Source organism: Maniola hyperantus, chromosome 27 (assembly GCF_902806685.2).
Source record: "Maniola hyperantus chromosome 27, iAphHyp1.2, whole genome shotgun sequence".
Lineage (NCBI taxonomy): Eukaryota > Metazoa > Arthropoda > Insecta > Lepidoptera > Nymphalidae > Maniola > Maniola hyperantus.
Window position 1 is genome coordinate 6,280,144 of NC_048562.1, and position 13,662 is coordinate 6,293,805.

Below are 13,662 nucleotides of genomic sequence, written 5' to 3' on the forward strand. Positions count from 1 at the left end.
ATATATATACTACTATATATACTAATAAGTAAAATTTAAATACCTGTCTTTAATTCGAAAATAACTAATTAAGCTCATATAGTCATTTGAACTGTACCATAACTGAATCACACGTTTTAAAATTTTTATCTGTCTGTATGTATGTTGTCTGTTTAAACGGGCTAATCGAAGGCACGGCTGAATCTATTTTGACGACACTTTCACAGATAAGTAGGGGATTAACCAAGGAGTAACATAGGCTACTTTTTAACCAACTTTCAAATAGGAGGAGTTGTGTTTTTCTACCTAAGTAACTACAACGAAATCTTCGAGATTTCTGAACTGATTGAGCTAGTTATTTTGAAATTACAGACATACACTTCAATTTTATTTATCAGTATAATATAGATTTAATTTATATTTTTTTTACTTGAAGCCTAATTACGTACCCTGCAGCGAATTCATCGTTAGATCAACAAAGTGGAACTCAAAAAGGATTCAACATTTTCCAAATTATGTTTCATTTCTTCTCTGTACCACTTCTATATATAAACTTAAATATGATATATACTAAACTATAATATTTCACTCTATAAAATAAAATAAAATATATATCTATATATTTGATAAAAATACTAGTATATCTATATATTTGATAAACTGACCGCTTTATTTTCTAACTAAAACTAAATTTCTCAGGTAAAAAGTATAAACGTGGAAAGACAGTTGTTATTAAAACAAAATGAGGAAATCCTTAAAAACTGACATAATATTTTAGTTCTTTCCCATCGATTTCCAATAATGTTTTCAAAATAATGTGGTATATTTCTAGGCAGCCATAATCGAATATTTTTCAGTGGGGCGTTGATTTCCGTCAAAGTAACGTGTTAATTGGGTAAAAATAATAACCAAAATGCAGCTCTGTTATATATTATTTTCACTCTTCTTTACTATTTCTTCATCAATCGCGGAGGATGTGAGTTGTAAGTATTTTTAATTATATTTTTAACTATTTCTTAGAACCACTTTCATGAAGCAGAAAAGTTTAGTAGTTATTTTTTTGTTTTCTCGCTAGCACTACAAGCAACACTAGTAGTAAAGTGGCCAATTCAAAATGAAAAAAATCTTTAAATTAAACTCAAATGACAGTTCTAAATAATATATGGATATTCCTTTCATTATGCTCTTTGTGGGAAATAATAGATTTAGATAGCATAGTTTAGAGATTGTGTATCAAATATGCCACAGTGTCTAAAATTTAAATTGTGGAATTCTGTGGAATGCACAATTTTTTTTAATTTATACTTTCAATTTAAATTATTTTTGCTTGTTTGTGACTTTCGTCAATTTCACAGATCAAGCGTGCGTAGATAAATACTCCAGAAAAGGCTACCAGCCATGGCAAGAATGGTCCGACCATTACACTTGTCATCGATACAGATGTGAAATTCGCGATGGAAAATATTTTATTGCGGCTGTCGGGTAAATTGCATAAATATTTCTTTTTGTTTTTCATATACTTTTTAAGTATATGAAAAACAACCTATTAATGAAAATTTACAAATAAGTCAGCCAATTTTGATAATACTACGAGTGCTTTATAAACTATGAATTTCTTAGTATTAGTGCACTTACTGATGATCAAAATTATTTTATCACTTTTCAATCAATTAAAAATTAGTATTGTATTTCTAGCTGCCGGAAACCAAAAATTCCAGAAAATGCTCTGGAATGTCACGAGTATATAGAGGATGAGAATGTCGGTATGTATGGTTTAGAAAAAAATTCTATGAAATGAAATAAATAGAATGAAGACTATTACAGTCTTCTTGTCCTGACTTCTCGCAGAAACGCGTAAGCGTTGTCCTATGACCAGTGAATAAGATATATTTACAAAACTATAATTATTTATGTGTACTACAAAATAACGCGATTAGTGGAAACTAAACTTAATTCACTTTGTTTGTGATATTACATTTAGTTGATAGAATTCGAGTGTCAAAACACTCCATTGTCAAAGTAAAATGGACTTAAATACTTTATATTAAAGCTCAAATTCATTTACACATCTACAGTTAGCGCTCCACGCTAAATTCTTGTGAATATAAAATTACTGGTACTGAAATTTTGACATTAAACCAAAGACAGTTAAGTCCATTTTATTGTGGTCGTTGTTACGTATTATTTGGCGTACTACGTATGTACATAGTCAAGTCACTTTTATTCTGGTCATATTTTTTCGAATTCGAAATCTTTTTTCGAATTCGAAAAGCGAATTCTTTCAACGTTTTCGTGAGATATAAAATGTCACACAAAATACACGGAACGTCTCAAGTGAAAAAAAAGGTTACAGATTTAATTATGTTGTTATACCAATTCAGAGTTTCCAACGTGTTGTGCCCGTCTAAGATGTGTGGTGGAAATGAACGGCGAACGAATCGTACAAACTAGAGGACAGCCTGGGGAACTATTTCCAGACAAGTAAGGATATTAAGTAAATATCTCTTACCTTTAAAACTACCCTCTATTTGGTATACATTATTGGGCATGGTTTGATGTAATAGCACCTCAACAGAGTAATATAGACAGAGTAATATAGGTATTTCTATTTCAAAATTTTCAAATCTAAAATCTGAAATAACTTGTCGCACTGAAGTCTTACCATCGCCATCGTCGATAAACAGATTTTACTAAGAAGAGCCAGAACCATTTCTCGTCTCAGTCACCAATTGTTTTTGGCGATTTTCAGCACAGAGATAACTTGCATCCTGAAGACAGACATGAGATACATTTATCCCGGAAAATGATGGAGTTCTTAGGAGATTTTCAAAAAAACCTAAACCATTGTGTGCATCAGATAGTCTATTCGTCTATTCATTTGAGTGACAGATATTACCGCACAGCTCAAACAGCTGGGTCAGAAACTTTTTTGCATGTAGGGTCTCTCTGTAACGTATACCCTCACTAGGAAAGGAGAATTCCGCCTGAATGAAAACGAGACAGTTCAGCTTGTTGAAATAGGATTTACCTTCAATAAATTTTGATGACTTCCCTGGTGCAGTTGCTAGCACTGTGGTCCTATAAGTTGGAGGTCCCAGGTTCAACTTCCAGCAGGGACAATTTAGGAATTTATAAATTCTAAATTGCTTCTAGTTTGGTCTGAGTGTAGGTACAGCCGCGGCTAGTTACCACTCTACTGGCAAAGCCGTGCCGCCAATCGTTCTGGTATGATGCTGTGTAAAGCTCCATAATGGGTATACAATAATTGTCATACCCCTCCCAAGTCAGCCCGCTACCATCTTAGGCTGAAATCTATAGAGCGCACTTTGACTTTGCTCAGTCTTAAGACACTGTTAAAACGAGACGGCATTATACAGCTGACATAAATTTATCTCATTTTAACAGTGTCTTAAGTCTGAGCAAAGTCAAAGTACGCTCTATAGACCTCAGCTTTATACTGTATCATCACATACCACCTGGTGAGATTGCAGTCAAGGCAATGTAATACAAATAAAGTTTGCATTTAACTCTCCCTTACTACTCTCAATCTCATACTATTGTAGACCATGGAAAGGCCAACAGAACGAGCCCAACCCAGCAGTAGTAGGAATGCAGGGGATCCCGCCGAACACCGTCAGTGGAGAGCCTCAGACGCAGTCAGCACCCGGCATCTTCAACAGCAGAGGCGCAGGCAAGCCAAGTAATTATTAGACGTTGGTAGGGTGGAATCACTTTGACATTTAACTAGTTTTTTTTATTCATTATAGGCGCACGCTTGACCACGATCACACCTGATGGGAAGTGATGATGTGGGCTAAGATGGGACGCGTTTGCCTAGAAGGTGCCTATTCACTCTTGTTTTAAAGATACCCGGATTATAATTGGCAGGAAACAGATTTTTTTATTTAGATTTAGCTACTTGACGCAGCTTCGCACGGGTAACTTATTACAATTATCATAAGGATTTCTAATTTTTTGGAAATTAAATACAGCTTATGTTATTGAAGAATAATGTAACTTTCTACTAGTGACATTTTTGACTACTAGTGAGAATTTTCAAAATCGGTTCAGTAGTTCCAGAGATAATCCCCTACAAACAAACTTACAAACTTTACGTCTTTAACTTACTGCAGATTCCTATATTAACAGTTCCTATGAGGTTTCAATTTTATACCAATAATATTCCAATCCAATGGGATTTAAAAAAACATGAATCCACGCAGACGAAGTCACGGGCATCATCTAGTCGTAGTATTCAAACTGCAGCAGAGTACAAATACATGGCTGCATTTCTGCATTTTAGAGCCAAGCCTTTCATCAAAGCGTACAAGGAATGAGACTACTTTGTTACGATATTAGTACATAACAATTGACTTTTGGACCAGCCTTTTTAGCTTTCAGTCCGCTTCTTACAACGTGACTATACTATTTCTAAACTAAACTAAAAATAAATAAATCAGTTAATTTACAATCCAGTACCTACTATCCTTTTCCGCAGGGAAAAATATGAAAGGAATAGCAATATCTAAGACTTGTTATTGTAGTTTAGTTTAGAAATTCTATACAAAAGCCACAAGGATATACTAAAACTATCATGGGTCATTCTTTTTGCTCATAATTTTACTTACCGCCCGTTTCTATATACAATTTATCTGCAATCTGTCGATAAGTTACTTAACATAGTATTTGTCAAGAAATATAAAGTTGTTGATGAAATGATGGCGTTGCCAAGTAATTTGTCGAAAGATTACAAATAGATTGAATATAGGAATTGACGGTTATTTTATTTACTTTAACCAGTTTAAATAAACCGTCAATTTCATTAATAGCGAACGATATTCCCGACAGCGGATGGCAACGATATTAGCGGACGTCGCTACGTCGATCCCTATCCTAGCCAGCAACTGCAAGATTCACCCAGAAAGAAGCGATCTACTATCTACCCCTTGTTCGATCGTAGTTCCATCCGTGAGACACGCACTTACCCTCATCATATTAAAGTCAATGGCTATTCACCTGAAAGATACACATCATATTTCCCTTATACTGTGAAAGCTGCATCTCATCCTAAATTGCATATTATGAATATGTCCTAAAAACGCATAAAAAATTATAAAAAATATTTAAATTAAAGAGAAAAGTTAAAAAGGGAATACAGAAAACGGCTAAAGTAGCTGATGCCTGTAATGAGTTCATTTTAATGAAATTAAATGATTATTATTAGCAGTGTTCCGTCTAATTTTTTTCTTTAGTTTGGGGAGCTCAGTAACTAATTATTTTCAAATGTTTATTATCAATGCATTTTTATGTAAGTTTGTAGCTTTTATTTATTGTTGCTTTATTTACTTATTTGATTGTGTAATAAATGTTGTTTTTCAATAGTTTTTGTTTTGTTTCTAGTAATAAATTGTTACAGAAGTAACCATAGGAAAAAGTTAGGAAGGTTATAATAATTTTCGGTACACAATTAACTATTAAATAACTACTGTAGTGATATGGATTATTTACAAAGAATTTGCAAGTACTACTAGGTGTATTCCTATGTCGATGATTATTTATCATTCAGCCAAGGATTATTTAGGTATTATATTTTATTATATTTTCTTTATCGAGTGGACAATTTAGAAAATAGTATCTAATTCATTTTTAGTTACTAAAAGCAATAGTTTAAGAGTTTTAGTAACTCATGCCTTGTCTCAAGTATAAAGTAATTAAAATTAAATTTGAATTCATTTTTATCGCACTTATCGATCGAATAAAATTTTTGTAAATTAAAATTGAACGCATCCTAATCTTGTTTTACTTAAGTCTCTGATATCCGTCAAATGAAGTGAAACGAAATGTCAATCAAACGTCAAAGTTTTTGTGTATGAATTTCTCTTAGAATTTTTTTTCAATTTAAGGAACAATTAGTGAAATTAAACTTCTAAAACAGACATTCTTATAACAGTTTGGACTTTGAAATGCCGTCTCATAAATTATAACAGTATACAGACCTGATACGGTCATAAAACAAAACTTATTGTAAAGTGATTTTTAACTTGTTTTATCTTTAAAAAATGGTTTTACCATGATTCTTAGGGAAGTAGTCACTATCTTACGTTGTTCAGCACTCGCTGTGAGACTTAAACCAACTTTGACGACTGCCTACTAACTATTGTCAAATATGGATTAAATAAGTCAATATTTACCTCATTAAAGATCTCCACAAAAAATGGTCTTGTGTCGCTTGAGATCGTTTATTCACCTGTGAGGGGTCACCCAATGCTGCATTTCCCGGTGCGGGGTCTGAATTCAATCAACAACATTTATTTATGAAGTGGTAAAAGCGTTATGGAGCCTGAAAAGCCCTTTGCCTGCAGTATGCCAGATTGTGGCATGACTTTCACTAATGAGGACCACCTACATGTCCACACGAAGAAGCATGACATGGTGCTGCAGTTGGGAATGGGGCAGAAGGCTGCTTTTGTAGGTAGGTACAGGATTTTTGATAAATGAAAATAATATAATAAATAAAAAATTAAAATCCATTCTAATATTATAAATGCGAAAGTGTGTCTGTCTGTCTGTCTGTCTGCTAGCCTTTCACAGCCCATCCGTTCAACCGATTTTGATGAAATTTGGTACAGCGATAGCTTGCATCCCAGGGAAGGACATAGGCTACTTTTTATTCCGGAAAATCAAAGAGTTCCCACCGGACTTTTAAAAAATCTAAATCCACGTGGACGAAGTCGCGGGCATCATCTAGTAAATAATAAAAGACATCCCATTCAAGTATGAACAAATGTACTGTCTTCAAGATTTTGTATCACTATCAAATCAAATTCTATCTGTTCAATGACATCATCAGAATATTTGTAGAAAAAATTAAGGAAAATGGTTTCCGCATTTCAGAAATATTAACCATAAAATATGTCAATATTGTGAGTTTAAGTTCAGCTAGAAAGTAAAAAAAGTGCGAGTTAGACTCGTGCACTGAGGGTTCCGTACTACAATCGTATTTATCGACATTTTGCACGATAAATCAAAAACTATTATGCCTGAAAATAAATAAAAATCTGTTTTAGAATGTACATGTAAAGCCCTATCATATGACACCCCACTTGGTATAGTAATCTTACTTTGAAAGTTGAACATAGCAATATTTGTTCATGAACACATTTTTGCATTTATAATATTAGTATGGAGTATTATATTTACAGCTGACCAAACCCCAACCCCCACCAGGTTTATAAGGAACTGTGAGGAGGTGGGGCTGTTCCAGGACCTTCAAAATGTGGCCGTCAACCCCTTTGACGAGGGGTTCAAGAGAGCTATGGAGACTAAGTGAGTAAAGTAAGATGTTACACTCATAACTGAGCAGGTTTTTTTATAGTCAGATACAATTTAACCCTTGACTGCAATCTCACCTGGTGGTAAGTGATGATGCAGTCTAAGATGGAAGCAGGCTAATCTGAAAGGGGTATGGCAGTTTATATTAAACTTTTAAAATTAAATACACTAATATTTTCAAAATGGCTGACATGTAAATTTAAAAAACAAAATAAGAAATGCATAATCTTCATAGACTAAGTAAAAAGGCTAGACTAAAGTACTGTGTAACAGCATCTGAGATAGCGATAGCACGCCTTAACGATGAATAACAGGACAATTACCATTGTTTAGTAGTCAATATTTGTATTAACCGATCAACAATATTAGTATTAAACAATTTTTATGTGAAAAAAGTAAATAACTAATGAGAAATACAATGACGCCACGAATTCTCAAAGTTTTTTTGCAACTAAAGTTGTAGTCCTTGAAAAAAATCGGTTACACGATAAGGGACGAAAAATATGTTAGCTGCGTCTCTGTTTATCACATTAGTAACTTTATCTGTGCTCTCTTTTTAGTGTGAATGAGAAAGCAAACGTTCCTTTGTCTAGATTTTTTACTCAGTTACTAAGATAATCTTGTACGATGGTACAGAACCCCTTGTTTGTGAGTCCGACTCGCACTTGACTGGCTTTTTTTCTTTTCAGACACGGAATGCACACGCTGGAAGGTCAGTCGTCCAACGAGGATCTCCTCCACACCCCACATTTGGTGTTTCCCCTGGAATCTGGTGACTGCACTCTCTACACTGCTAACAACCAACGGAATATTACTATTAGCAGGTACATACTACTTATGTCTTCATCTTCTTCACTCTGGGCTGGTTTCCGCACTTAAACGTTTCCGTCTGTTGTGTGTGCATTGCTCCTCCCCGCTGAAGTCCTCACTGCAGCCATCCAAGCTCGCTCCAGAAGCCGAGTAGACCGCCCAGGTTGTCAAGGGCTCCATGGAGTGAGGTCGGGAAACCAAATGGCGTTCGCGTTGTTCTGTCACGCCCGTGCACTCTAGTAGCACGTGCGTCAGTGTGTCATCGACCTCCATGCAGAAATTACATATGTCTTATGTAATAAAGTAGTATATATATCCTTGACTTGAAGCTGTGATAGCCTAGCGGTTAGGACGTCCTTCTAATCGGAGGTCGGGGGTTCGATCCCGGGCACGCACCTCTAACTTTTCAGAGTTATGTGCGTTTTAAGTAATTACATGTCACTTGCTTTGACTGTGAGGAAAGTTCTCCTTCTTCCAAGAGGAAAGCCTGAGAGTTCTCCGTTATGTTTCAAAAGTGTGTGAAGTCTGCCAATCCTCAATTGGCCTGCTGGCCAAGTGCGGATTTGCTGACTGAATGACCAGACATTTGGCCAGACATAATGGCCATATCCTTCGCTTTCTTAGAGTTGTTCAGTAGTGAGCCGGTGATGGGTTGACGATGATGATGATTACAAAAAACAATCACGATTGTTTCAGATCATCAAGCGACGAATCTGGCGCCGTCAAAGAATACGAAACGACCAAAATATCTAAACTGACCAACGAAGTGACAACTATCAGTCGAATCGTAGGCAAAGACGATGTGTCCATCGTGAGGCATGAAGACAGCACCAAGAGTAAAGATATTCTAAACGAAACCTCAGTTTCTTATACTAATAATGTAATAATCCATAGCAACGTAGAAATAAGACATGACATAAACATAGACACTAAAAAAGTAGCTAATAACAATGATTCCATTATAAAAGACCCATTAAGTATAGATGAACTAATTAAATTTAATGATAATAATAAGTTAAAGGATGTACCGCCTATGATGTCTCAAAAATCGCTAGATTTTGTTGTTGATAGCCTAACGACAGAACCTGTGAATCGAGAAGAAAGTTTACCTAAAAAAGCAAAACGTAACATACAACGTAACGATAATGATAGATTAGATGAAAAAAATGACTCAAAACGTAATAATGATGATATAAATAAAGTTTCGAATGAAAAAGATAAAAATACACTGAAATCTGCAAATGATCTTGAATATGAAGTGATAATAAAACTGCCAAATGGTAAACATGTTAGGATGAAAGCTGTAGATGAAGAAAAACCGATAAGTGCTAAAGAAAAGCTAAATATGGAACTAAGGAATAAAATACAAAAACCTAACATATCTAACCCAACTGTCCGAAATATAATACCTATGAGTGCTGGTAATTTAATACCTGTTACTATATTTAATCCCAATTTAGCTTTGAATCCAAATTTGACAATGAATCCCACTTTTTTGAATCCAGGATTACCGATTTTTCCGAAAATACCAATACATCCTTTTACTGCTGGTTTGAAAAATAATTTCAAACCGGTAAAGACGAGAGTTATATATGAAACTGATAAAAATATAGCAACGGATAAATGTAAAGAAACAGAATTAAATGTAAATGAAAGAGATGGTTGTAATACAAATAAATGTAAAGAAACAGAAAAGACTGTGAATGAAAGAGATAGCTGTATGGGGACAGAGAAAAATTGTAATACTAATGTAAAGAGAAAATCACTATCGATATTGGGAAGTCACAGTGCAGCATCAAAAAGATACAGGTATTTAAAAAAAAATTTAAGGAAAAGGTAACTGACTGACTGATCTATCAACGCACAGCTCAAACTACAGGATCGGGCTGTAATTAGGCATGCAGATAGCTATTATGACGTAGGCATCCGCTAATAAAGGATTTGTGAAAATTCAGCCCCTAAGGGGGTAAAATAGGGTGTTGAAATTTGTGTAGTCCATGCAGGCGAAGTCGCGAGCATAAGCTAGTATACCTATAAAAGGAAGGGGTGACTGACTGACTGACTGATCTATCAACGTACAGCTCAAACTACTGGACGGATCGGGCTAAAATTGGTATGCAGATAGCTATTATGACTAAGAAAGGATTTTTGAAAATTCTACTCATGAGGGGGTAAATAAAATAGGGGTTTGAAATTTGTGTAGTCCATGCAGGCGAAGTCGCGAGCATAAGCTAGTATACCTATAAAAGGAAGGGGTGACTGACTGACTGACTGATCTATCAACGTACAGCTCAAACTACTGGACGGATCGGGCTAAAATTGGTATGCAGATAGCTATTATGACTAAGAAAGGATTTTTGAAAATTCTACTCATGAGGGGGTAAATAAAATAGGGGTTTGAAATTTGTGTAGTCCATGCAGGCGAAGTCGCGAGCATAAGCTAGTATACCTATAAAAGGAAGGGGTGACTGACTGACTGACTGATCTATCAACGTACAGCTCAAACTACTGGACGGATCGGGCTAAAATTTGGCATGCAGATAGCTATTATGACTAAGAAAGGATTTTTGAAAATTCTACTCATGAGGGGGTAAATAAAATAGGGGTTTGAAATTTGTGTAGTCGCTAGCGTTATCTAGTAATATTATATTTTTTTAGGGAAAAATTAAAATTAACTATGCAAAAACAAATCGAAGAAAACATAGATCTACGCAAGATGAACCGAAGGTTGGCTCATGAGAAGGCGGTGTTACAGCGCATCATCACACAGCATCTGAAGGATTGCCCCACCGGGCAAGATCTTAGTCGTAAGTATCGAGCTCCTCCTCATTGGCACTGAATGAAATATTGAAAAATATTATTATGAAACTATATTAACTCTATGATGATGATGATGATGATGATGATGAAATTATAATAGGTCGACGGTTCAAAACCCGCCCGTTGCACTATTGTGGTACCTACTCCTAGCACAAGCCTGACGCTTAGTTGGAGAGGAATGGGGAATATTAGTCATTTAATATGGCTAATATTCTTAAAAAAAAAAAAAAAAAAAAAAAAAAAAAAAAAAAAAAAAAAAAAAAAAAAAAAAAAAAAAAAAAAAAAAAAAAAATTAGTAATTGAAATAGTTATGAAACTATATTAACTCTAGTATACATGATCATCATCATGATCAACCCATCACCGGCTCACTACAGAGCGCGGGCCTCCTCTCAGAGTGAGAAGGGTTTTGGCCATAGTCTACCACGCTGGCCATGTGCAGATTGGTAGACTTCACACACCTTTGAGAACATAGAATAGAATAGAATAGAATGTTTTTTTTATTCATGTAAACTTTTAAAAGTGCTTATGAATAGTCAGGTAGTTTTAATTTACCACTGGTTCGGAATGCCATAATGGAGAACTCTCAAGCTTGCAGGTTTCCTCACGATGTTTTCCTTCACCGTTAAAGCAAGTTATATTTAATTAATTAAAACGCACATAATTCCGAAAAGTCAGAGGTGCGTGCTCGGGATCGTACCCCCGACCTCCGATTAGAAGGCGGACGTCCTAACCACTAGGCTATCACTGCTTGTATACATAATATATCTAAATACATAAAAGGAAAAGGTGACTGGCTGACTGATCTCTTGAAAAGAGCAACCGCCGAGTTTCTTGCTGGTTCTTCTCGGTAGGAACGGCATTCTGAACCAGTGGTAAATTCAACTAGTTGACGATTCAAAAGCACTTGTAAAAGTTTACTAGAATAAAAAAATATTCTATTCTATTCTACTGACTGACTGACTGACTGACTGATCTATCAACTCACAGCTGAAACTACTGGACGGATTTGGCTGAAATTTGGCATGCAGATTGTATAACGTAGGCATCCGCTAAGAAGGGATTTTTGAAAATCCAACCCCTAAGGGAGTAGGGGGTTAAAATTTTTTTTTTAAATTTTTAGTGTACAAACACGGTTAGGCATTGAAGTCGGTTTTTATTTATTTTGAAAAAAAATTTTTTACGTCGTTACTTTTACTTTAACCGCACCTAGGTTACATGTAATGGCCCCGATTCTCTAGTCTCTCTCTAAACTAAATTTAGAGTAGCTGCATCCTTTTCTTTTTACTAATGCTAAAAAAGGAACGGAACATGAGTTTCACATTTAAAGACTCTAAATTTTAGTGCACAATACAAATTTAAACAGTAGGTTCGCGAGTGCGTGCTAAAATCACGGGTTTTACCATCTAAAAATTAAATTTAGAAATGTCAAACTGCTTCTGTCCTTTTCATATTACAATAGTAAGAAGAGGGTGCGAATACTCTAAAATTAGGTTGTGCTTAGAATCGGTGCCTATGTACTAACTCAGTTTTTCTAAATTCCAGGTACTTTAGAAGAGAAATTGCAGAACTTAAATGATTGTATTGACATTGACTGATGTATATTTTAACTATTTTACTATAATACATAATTAAAATTAAATCAAATTATTTTAATGTGTAATTAAAATTAAATATTTAATGTACGAAGTTGTTTTAATTAATACTTAATAGTTAATACCTACCTTTATTTTCATTCAAGAATCCTTAATCCATACTTTTTATTTAATTTTATCATTTTTGTGATAGTATGTATAGTTCGCGACAGGTTGAGATGGCAATCGGGGTATGAGGCGGGGGACGCCCCGCACACCCACACGTCATCCACACGTCTTGTCCTGTGCAGAAGTCCGAACAATCATCTTATATATATATATATATACAAGGAAAAGGTGACTGACTGACTGACTGACTGATCTATCAACGCACAGCTCAAACTACTGGACGGATCGGGCTGAAATTTGGCATGCAGATAGCTATTACGACGTAGACATCCGCTAAGAAAGGATTTTTGAAAATTCAATCCCTAAGGGGGTGAAATAGGGGTTTGAAATTTATGTAGTCCACGCGGACGAAGTCGCGAGCATAAGCTAGTCTAAATATATAAAAGGAAAAGGTGACTGACTGACTGACTGATTTGATCTATATACGCACAGCTCAAACTACTGGACGGCAGCCCGCTGAAGAGAATTAATTAATTTACACAGAATATAAATTAATGATAATTATCCTAGTATTAAATAACCACTTAAAAATTAAAAATTGTGATTTTAAACTTGCGGCCATGTTATAATTCGTTTCACAGTTATATAGATAAATTGCATATAACCTAGAAACATTGTGATTTAAACTTAGATTTAATGAAAAACCGCAAGTTCTAGAGGTGTTAAATCCTATGTTTAGATATCAGTCAGAGGCGTCTTTACCTATGGTGCAGGGTCTAAGGGGGCGCCGAGCGCCCTCTAATGCGACACCTCCAAAGATGCGTCGATGCCGGCGCTCTCAAAGACCCTGCGCTCGCGTTATGGCCGACGCCACCGACGCCGTCATCATTTAAAATTGCACCATTTGCATCCGAATTTCCGTTTGAAAATATAACTGTTAGTATTCCATTTGGACCCTGCTCCTACTAGACTAGAGGGCGCCAGGGTACTGGTTGCACACGGGCGCCACAAGGGCTAG

General features: G+C 35.3%; 2 protein-coding genes across 3 annotated transcripts; both read left to right on the forward strand.

Annotated features, from left to right (window-relative positions):
• Positions 1–742: 742 nt before the first annotated feature.
• LOC117994616 (uncharacterized) lies at positions 743–5,357 on the forward strand. 2 transcript variants are annotated; one of them, XM_034982564.2, is made up of 6 exons: positions 743–962; positions 1,335–1,461; positions 1,675–1,742; positions 2,361–2,460; positions 3,543–3,670; positions 4,828–5,357. In XM_034982564.2, exons 1-6 carry the CDS (start codon positions 893–895, stop codon positions 5,073–5,075), a joined length of 741 nt encoding a protein of 246 aa, XP_034838455.1. In that variant the 5' UTR covers positions 743–892; the 3' UTR covers positions 5,076–5,357. The 2 variants fall into 2 exon arrangements, with proteins under 2 accessions (XP_034838455.1, XP_034838452.1); XM_034982561.2 differs by having other exon boundaries at positions 744–962; positions 3,543–3,679.
• Positions 5,358–5,834: 477 nt separating this feature from the next.
• Atf-2 (Activating transcription factor-2) lies at positions 5,835–12,627 on the forward strand. Its single transcript, XM_034982653.2, has 6 exons — positions 5,835–6,451; positions 7,182–7,305; positions 8,001–8,135; positions 8,818–9,930; positions 10,780–10,928; positions 12,487–12,627. The coding sequence occupies exons 1-6, from the start codon at positions 6,313–6,315 to the stop codon at positions 12,537–12,539; spliced, it is 1,713 nt and encodes a 570-aa protein (XP_034838544.1). The 5' UTR covers positions 5,835–6,312; the 3' UTR covers positions 12,540–12,627.
• Positions 12,628–13,662: the final 1,035 nt, after the last annotated feature.

Bases quoted from the DNA above. Each gene is read 5' to 3' on its own strand.
- LOC117994616 (XM_034982561.2), top strand. From the start codon at position 893: ATGCAGCTCTGTTATATATTATTTTCACTCTTCTTTACTATTTCTTCA. The intron at 1,743-2,360 runs GTATGTATGGTT...ATACCAATTCAG, and splicing joins TATAGAGGATGAGAATGTCG to AGTTTCCAACGTGTTGTGCC. The intron at 2,461-3,542 runs GTAAGGATATTA...ATACTATTGTAG, and splicing joins GGGGAACTATTTCCAGACAA to ACCATGGAAAGGCCAACAGA.
- Atf-2 (XM_034982653.2), top strand. From the start codon at position 6,313: ATGGAGCCTGAAAAGCCCTTTGCCTGCAGTATGCCAGATTGTGGCATG. The intron at 7,306-8,000 runs GTGAGTAAAGTA...TTTTCTTTTCAG, and splicing joins AAGAGAGCTATGGAGACTAA to ACACGGAATGCACACGCTGG. The intron at 10,929-12,486 runs GTAAGTATCGAG...TCTAAATTCCAG, and splicing joins CACCGGGCAAGATCTTAGTC to GTACTTTAGAAGAGAAATTG.